Source organism: Morone saxatilis, unplaced genomic scaffold (assembly GCF_004916995.1).
Source record: "Morone saxatilis isolate NCDOM2014 unplaced genomic scaffold, NCSU_SB_2.0 Contig7, whole genome shotgun sequence".
Classification (NCBI taxonomy): domain Eukaryota; kingdom Metazoa; phylum Chordata; class Actinopteri; family Moronidae; genus Morone; species Morone saxatilis.
In genome coordinates this window covers 2,507,271-2,516,028 of record NW_023340246.1, presented here as the reverse complement: position 1 = coordinate 2,516,028, position 8,758 = coordinate 2,507,271, and the positions used below count along the sequence as shown (strand labels likewise).

At 41.4% G+C, this 8,758-nt stretch overlaps 1 protein-coding gene across 1 annotated transcript in view; it reads left to right on the top strand.

Moving 5' to 3' along the window:
- The window catches only part of ccn6 (cellular communication network factor 6), a 12,267-nt gene extending 3,513 nt beyond the window's left edge, over nt 1–8,754 (top strand). The window contains exons 2-5 of the mRNA XM_035679242.1: nt 4,484–4,760; nt 6,808–7,044; nt 8,199–8,392; nt 8,473–8,754. Coding sequence (XP_035535135.1) covers nt 4,484–4,760; nt 6,808–7,044; nt 8,199–8,392; nt 8,473–8,754 — 990 coding nt within the window. The remainder of the gene's footprint in view (nt 1–4,483; nt 4,761–6,807; nt 7,045–8,198; nt 8,393–8,472) is intronic.
- The last annotated feature ends 4 nt before the right edge of the window (nt 8,755–8,758 follow it).

Genomic DNA, 8,758 nt, shown 5'->3' with positions numbered 1-8,758 from the left:
GGTACAATCTGAAGACTATGTTTTGATCAGAGACATGTTGGAGGACTTCTGGGGTTCAGAAAAACGTACATCTGTACACCACCAAGACAGCCTGCACTGAGTTTGGCACTGACATTATAGATTCTGTTATAAAAGACACTTGGCCTACATTATTCAGGCATTATACCACATCCAAGAGACATTCTAAAAATATGTGAGGTACTTTATGACATTGACAGCAGTTTATTTCCCGTCACAATAGCTTTTCTCTGCCAGATAAAGATTACTTTGACTTTGATTAGGTTGACCAGGTACAAACACTACACAGCAGCTCTAAATCAGGCTCTCAATGTCGAGATCCACAGACTACATCTAAATGGATGCACACGCTTAGGAAAAGAGGTGGGAGTCTAGTATAGAAATGTGGCATTGTTGTTTAAGTATAAGACACTACAATGCCTGTGTGGAGGTGGGAGACGGTGTCAGTTTCCACTGTGGCTGGTTCTATTTTATGTTTTCCTAAATAAATGACTGATTACATGTGAGCAATTTATCACTTGTTTATTCTGAATGCATCTGGATCAAGCTGGCATAACTGATGCTTGTGTCATTGATGTGCTTTAATTTAAAAGGTGAACAATATATGTGGTTATTACAGAATATACTTTTAGTAATAAAACATAAATTAAGTGAGAACTGAGCAGAAAACTAGCACTTAACATGTTTTCTAACTAAGAAATAGTGAAGATAAAAACAAATACATTTGAGCAAAAGAAGAGGAGAACATTGAATTACAATTATTTTAAACAAGGTTTTAAATATTATGAATGTAAAACTATTTACAGGACAGTGCTGCCAACATATATATACACTGTATATATACCTGACAAGTGAAGCTCTTCCATGTTTCTCCAGACATTGCTGTTTGTGCCAGTCGCTCCCCCGAGGTGTCCACCTGTGTCCAGCAGTGTTATTTTGCCTATATCTGCTTCTGAGTTCAGGAACACTGGCCATTTTGCTCAGCCTTTGAAAGTAGTATGCTGTTTGGATAAACAGCAAAGGCTGGAAGGCAGGGTCTTCCTCTCACAGCTATAGCAGCTGCAGTGCAAGTAGTGGAAGAGAATGGTTGGTGGTAGTTGAAAAGATGGATAACAGGAACAGTGAAATATGGTTGCAATCTGACTCTGATGAATTAGCTTTAATAATTTTAACTTTGATATTTTCCACAAGGTCCTTGTGCCTGAATATCAAGCCAGTTGTTTTCATCATCTGGATGGCAGACCCTACCAGCCGTTTTGTTTGATGGCTAATGGGTAATGACCTGAAAGACAAAAGTTCATCGATATGTGTCTCGCTGTGACATTTGTCAGTCTGAAGGATTGATATACACTGATACTGTGGTCAAATACTGAATGTTAAATATGTTGTGGTGAATTTGATGTATTAATTTGCTAATGCAAGATAGCATCTAGCCTACTCTTCCAGTGCATGAAAGACGGATACCTTGAGTCCAGTACAACCATCATCCTTACATTCTCCAGAGTCACTACCCTACCAATCCCCATAACAGTCACAGCAAAGGAGTCTCACTGCCCAACCCCTGTATCTTCTAAGGCATGACAGGTCACAGCAATGTACTCTTTGCTCAGGCCAAGGAGAGCCACAAAACTACACTGCCCATCCACCACATCATCATGCCCATAGTAAACAGACACTATTCACAGTAACAAATCAGGTGCAGTAGCTTCTCTGGTCATGCTTCTTCATTTGAACTGGATTGTTTTTCTTCTTCATATTATTTTTGTCAAAGTCAATGCTGGATCAACAAGTTTATTAAAAACGATTTTGGCCTCTCCTGTTTTTGTCAAATATTTGAATAGACTGACTAATAACTCCTTGTATTTTCAAATTCTCATGTAAAAAATAGCAACACTCATTAGACTAGGGCTGTGTATTGGCAGGAATCTGGCGATATGATACGCATCATGATACAGGGGTTACAATTCAATATATTGCAATATATTGTAATACTCAAGGTGATATATTTCTATTTTCAAATACTATTCAGGAAAACTGTCATAGTACAAAGAATATACCACTTTTTTCATGCAATCAGGACACCGGGATCTGCATTGTATTTATCACAGTCGCTGTAACATCCAACATCACAGCACTGCTAGCTAACAGTTGGGGATTTAAACACAAAAATCGATACAGTATTTTTGAGAATCACTACAATATCACTTGCCATATTTTCTTGTTCCCCTAATTCAGACATAATGATGAATTTTGGTCTGCCCCCAATGAAAATGCCCCTTGAAAATTGAAATGAGAGGTTCCAGACTAATTTGCCTTTTCAACTTAGTCTGACGATAATGACCCAAGAGATGCACCAGCAGTTTGCAAGACTAGAGAGAGATGCACTGCAAACTGGCACATCAACTCAACATTACTATTATTTGCAGACATCAATCTTAGAGCTGTAACCTGATTGCGCTTCCCACAGTTTACACTGGTGTTTTTCCCTTTTCATGACCAGAAGGTTAATTCCGCTGCATCTGCTAATCAAAGACTGCTACATTATTTCCTACTTCTCTCATGTTCATACTGAGGACATACTTCTTTTAAAAAACTGGTTACAATTGTTTAGTTTTACTTGGTTACATAATTCCTGAAACTGGTCACTGTAGCTGTGGTGCGTATTTGGGGCAGCTTGTCATAAATCCACTGTTGGATGCAATTAGTTTCACATCGGAGAAAGTGGTCAGCGGAAAGATGCCTGTAGAAGGGAGGGGTGATTGATGCGTCTACAATCCATATTTGGAATCTTTCTTGGTATTGCCAAACACATTTATTAAATACCTGAAAAGAGAAAATACTTTGGATCATTGTTACACTACAATCAGCAGTGTCTATCACGCTGTCTTATCGCACTGCAGTGGAACACAGTGACTACGTCAGGGTCCAGTTGTGAGGATGTCAAACAGGTGGAACAGTGAAGCTGTGGAGCATCTTCATGTCTGCTTGGACAGCTTCTGTTCTCGGACTGTTGTATACAAACACAAACCCTGCTTTTTACAGCTAAGCTAAGATAGCCAAGGTTGTAAAAGGAAGAAGCGAAATACAGGTTCAGCAAGGTGGTGAGAGAGGTTTAACAACTGCACTCTGAGTAACTGACTCTGGTTCCGAACAATGGGACAGTCCTGACACCATCCCCCGTGACTCCAACCACCTCCCAGGACCCTGAGGCGAGCAGGAAACCCCACCCTCCACCCCTCCAACCACAAACCTATTTGACTCCTCCCTCCTGTGGCTGCGGTTATCACAAAACCTCACAGCGCACAAGAACACTTTCTTCCCTGTCAGCGCTGGCCTCATCAACAAGGCCCGAGACCCTCACTGACACGGACTCTTACTATCAGTCAGTTTTTATACCCTCTAGTTATGCTTCTTGACTTTTGCAGTACTCGCTTTTTATATCTTTGATTGGGTACTCGTAACTAGTTAGAGAACTCACAATCTGACAATCTGAGATCTTTCACTCACTTGTTGTACTCTGACCTCGACTCTGAGAAGGCATTTTGTTATCTTGTGGTGTCCCAGTAAGCTGTCAATTCAGACAAACTACCTCATGAGATGCTCTGACTGGCCAAGTTCCAATGTAGCTTAATGGGGAGGTGGGAGGGATAAGACTGGACTACATGGGAAAGCCCATTGACAAGAATCCAACTGCCAACAATATGAAAGTTTTGGTTGGAATAAATATACTGAATACAATACATACAAACTACTATTCTCAGAGCATTATAAATAGTGGGGTGGCACTAAAGGTAAGGACTGAGTTGAACCCGCTACGTGTAAGTTTTCTCTAAATTAGGTTGACAGAGCTCGCTCTCCTGATCAGTTTATTGAGTCTCTTCCTGTCCCTGTCCATACTGCCCTCTCTCTCCAGCAGACCACAGCATAGAAGATGGCTGAAGCTCTTGGGGGCATGAATGTGCTCATCCCAATCTGTGCTAGATTATGAGGTATCCTATATGCAAGCTTGACATTTTGGCCTGAGAGTGGGTCGAGAGGAAATCAATTTTAGAGATACCCTGTCATATATTCAAATCTTGGACTGAGGGACGTTGACCTGGTCTGATCTGGGCCTCCAAAATCATTAGCAATCATCTGGCAAACATGTTGTTTGCGCTCAGTTCTCAAACGCCATGCACAGACAGATGCAATACGTACATAGATGTAGACAAAAGTGTTACCGTTTGTCCATTTAACATTTCCTACTACATACTGAATACAACTCACCAAGTCTAAATTCAAAGAGGTGGCATTAAGGTTTGGAGTAAGTTTGGCAAAACAGACTGAAGCAAAAAACAATACAAATGTGCATTATTTTTTTCCGGATGCACTGTAAGCACACCTAGCCAAAAGCAGCAAAAAGTGGTTCAGAGTTTAGAATGTCACTTTAGTATGTTCAAAATGGATCTCTGTCCTCCTCACCCAGTGCTTCAGCAAGGCTCAGAACAATGGGCAGCTGGCTCCGAGAGACGGACGGGCTGCGGCTGAGAGGAGGCAGTTCTGCCAGTGGCCCTGCAAGTGTCGGGAAAGACCTCACTGTGCCCCGGGGGTGAGCTCCGTCCTGGACGGGTGTGGCTGCTGCAAGAGCTGTGCCAGGCAGATTGGACAATCGTGCAATGAGAGGGACGTCTGTGACCCACACAAGAGCATGTACTGCGACTTCTCAGCGGACCAGCCAAGATATGAGGTCGGAGTGTGTGCATGTGAGTGGCTCTCATCTTTTCTTAAACTAGTCATAATAGGGTGGGTAAATTCAATCATTTTCTGTTTCAATCTAAATTTCTTACTTCCTTACACCTTGGGCAGCCCGTTCTGCATGCTGTTACCAGATGTTCAGATTGAAAGTATATGTACCTACATGTTGATTAAATATGTATTTGATACAGCTGTAGCCTACTTAAAGTCAGTGTGTATCATTTAGGAGAATCTATTGGCAGAAGTGGAATATAATATTCAAAGCTATGTTTTTATTAGTCCATAATCAACTGAATGTAAGAAACTTAGAATGAGCTGTTTTTATCCCTTCTATGGAGACAGCCATGTTGAACCGCCATGTTTTTACACTAGCCCAGTACGGACAAACCAAACACTGGCTCTAGATAGGGGCCTTTCATGTTTTTATCTACAGAAATCAACTTCACTGCTAGGTGCCACTAAATCCTACACACAGGTTCCCTGGAGACCTTTAGTATACCACTGGCCCAAAAAGCTATTTTCCTATACAAAACCTTTGGAAAAGGAGGGGCCCTAGCCAACAGGAAGATAAACGGCTTGACAAGGACCCAAAAAACATGGATGCATAAAGAAACCAGTGAAGGGCTTTTTTGGCATATGCACATAGTGAGTGACATCTTTAATGTGGAATCCAGTTTGCCCTTGATACATGGGTGCTGTTTTTTTTTGAGAGCTTTTTTTAAGCCGCACATCCTGGACACCAGTTCTTTCTTCTTTTTATTACCAAGGATAAATGGGGCAGGCTGTTAGCTCACCTGGTAGAGTTGACGCCCCATATACCAAGGCTGAGTCCTTGCTGCAGAGACCATCAGTTTGACTTTGACCTGTGGCCCTTTGCTGCATGTCATCCCCTCTCTCCCCCCTTTCCTGTCACTCTACAGCTGTCACTGTCAATTAAAGGCAAAATAATATATTAAAAAAACCCTCAAAAATTCAGAACATTAGAAGACCTATTTTAAATCTAACTAAATTTGGTTTCTAAAGCACACCAACAGTAAAGTCAATCTCTAAACTCAATATCTCATTGGAAACAGATCTAAAAATAAATCACATTCCTGAGTGAAGTTAATAAAGAATGAAGAAAAACAAACATCAGGCAGTTTCAGTCATTCCTCCTACCCTCTGGTGTGAGTCAGTACCTGCAGGTAACGCTGCAGAGAGAGGGGGGACACATTTTAAGGTACATGGCAAACTAAGCCAAACAGTGAGACTACGTAGCTGTTTTTACATAAGAAACAAATGTCCTGAGAATGAGGTCGGGACACTCCTCGAGTCCAAAACCCCTCCCTGTGGACACATACCTTTAGACAGAACAAATAATTCACCTTTGACGCAAATCAGATCCATGGTATAGACCAGGCACATTCCAGACATGTTTTTCAGTCCACCACTTCACAAGCATCTGACGAAACAGATACACACAACACACACATAACAGACTCACATTTCAACCTGCAACCTGAAGCGTGCTTTTAGCCTTCAAGTCTATTTCCTTCTAGCTTATCTGTGTAACTACAGGGATTGTGTACTAGGCTGTGAAAAAACAGCACTACAATAAATATGTGCAGTATATTACAAAACATTGATGTGTAGATTTCCACATTTCCATTTACTTTTATTGTATGAATAGATACAGTTCTGTAAAGAAATTATTGGCAGATTGTATTTAATCTGGTGCATTTGAATTGTCGTGCTCATAATGGACTCAATTATTTGGAATAAACTGTTTGGGCTAACAACTACAACACAGCAATTATGATATTAATTTAGAGTCACAATTCTGAATATTTAATACATCATCAAAAAAGTTAATCACAGTGATTTAATATCTTTATAGTACGTTCACGCTCCTCTTTGCTTCCTGTCAAAATAATTGTGTGATAAAGTTCTTCAGCCAAATGTATTTATGTAAAAATCATACATAGCTTTTAAGATTCACAGTAACATCATGAAGAGAGGTGCATTGCCAGCATCAGTGCCTACCAGAGCCCCGCCATGTTTCCCTCTTTCTTTCAGACCTGATGGCAGTGGGCTGTGACCTGAATGGGGCCCACTATGAGAACGGGGAAGCTTTCCAGCCCAGCCCTCTCTATAAGTGCACATGTATTGCTGGAGCCATCGGCTGTACCCCTGCTTTCATTGAGAAGCCTGCCAGTCTCTTAGGCCCCGCCCCGCTGATGGGCAACATGCCAGCCGGCCTTCGCAGTGGCCAGAGCCCAAAGAAGCACCAGCAGGACACTACCTACATGTCAGGTGTGTGTTTATAGAGTAAACTTGTGGAGAAGGGCCAGCCTGTCCAGCCTGGAATGCTAATTGCTGTTCAGGTTATCTGGATGGGGAAGCAGAGTGGGCCTTTCATTACTCTGGCAGTGTGAGCAGAGGGAGGAGTGAGGTGTGGCTGGCTGTGGTTAGACTGCCTCACAGAGGAACACAGAAAAATGGATGGTTCCAGTTATAAGTTATAAGAGCAGGGACAACTCAACTTTTATTAAAAGCATCAAAGATTCCACTTTGCTGTACCAGCATAGTTTTTTTGCTTTGCTTGGCAGGAAAGAAAATATCATGATGTGCTGGATTCAGGGAAACACTAAATTTGTCACTGTGGAAAAAACGATTGTTTAGATTTAAATGAACTGGCAGCTAGCTGACATCCACGCAAGGACACAGAAAGCTTTTTGGGAGGTCTAAAATGTCAGGAAGAGATCTGGCAATGTAAGCCTTCACGGAAAAGCAACTGGTTCTTTTGTTTTAATATATTAATATCAGTGAAGTTTGTCCAACAGAGTGCGCTGTGATTTACAATACTGTGACAAGCAGCACACATTAAGAGAGAAGAGAGAAGCAGCAGCTCTCAGCATGTAACGATGATTCAATACATTTTATAATACCAAGTTCACAATAAATTTTTTTTAACAGAATTAGAACAATTATTAAATGTCTACAAAATATATTTTCTCTTATTTTCTTTAGCAAATTCTAGAATGCGTTTTTATTTCAGAGATAGGATCTAACCCATGCCTTGGGATGTATATGTTAAATTATTATTTAACTTAAATATTCGTAAATAAAGTTATTTGTTGAAAGCAGCTTTCTGGGTATGTTTGCAGAGTAATGACTACGCAAATATACAGATAGAAGTGGAATATTTTCACTATATTGGCCGTCATATTGGTAATCTATGGTGTCCCCTCTAAAATTGGTATCAGTCTCAAAAATCCCATGTCAGTTGGGTTCTAAAGGAAACATTTCACATTTTAGGAGCTTATACAACTGGTGGCATAAAAAGAATGATCTTGTGGTATTTGGAGTCTTTTTTAGTTGCTCTGCTTGGCAGTGCAGTGGCAAACAGACTAGTTCTTTGTGTAGGGTGTTGCTGACACAGTGCCCTTTAACTGTAATACTGAAAGCTTACAGGGATCCTCCTTTAGCCTGGAAGAAGAACTGTCTGGTCCAGACCACCCCCTGGAGCCCCTGCTCCAAATCCTGCGGTCTGGGCATCTCTGTGCAGGTCAACAATGACAACAGCAAATGTGAGATGAGGAAGGACCGGCGCCTGTGTCTGCTGCGACCGTGTGAGAAGAGTGTGATGAAGACTGTTAAGGTGAAGTACTATTTGAGCATTGAAAAAGTTTGATATAATACCAAAAAATATACTGATAATATCACTGTTTTCCCCAATAGGTGCCAAAGGGAAAGACATGCCGGCCTAAATTCCAAGCAAAGAAAGCGGAGAAGCTTACACTATCTGGCTGCACCAGTACCAAGAAGTTTAAGCCCACATACTGTGGTGTCTGCAAAGACAAGCGCTGCTGTGTCCCCAACAAGTCACGCATGATCAAGGTCAACTTCACGTGTAAGGGAGGCTCCAACACACAGTGGAAGATGCAGTGGATAACGTCCTGCGTGTGCCAGAGGAGGTGCAATGATCCAGGTGACATGTTTTCTGACCTGCGGTTGCTGTAACAGA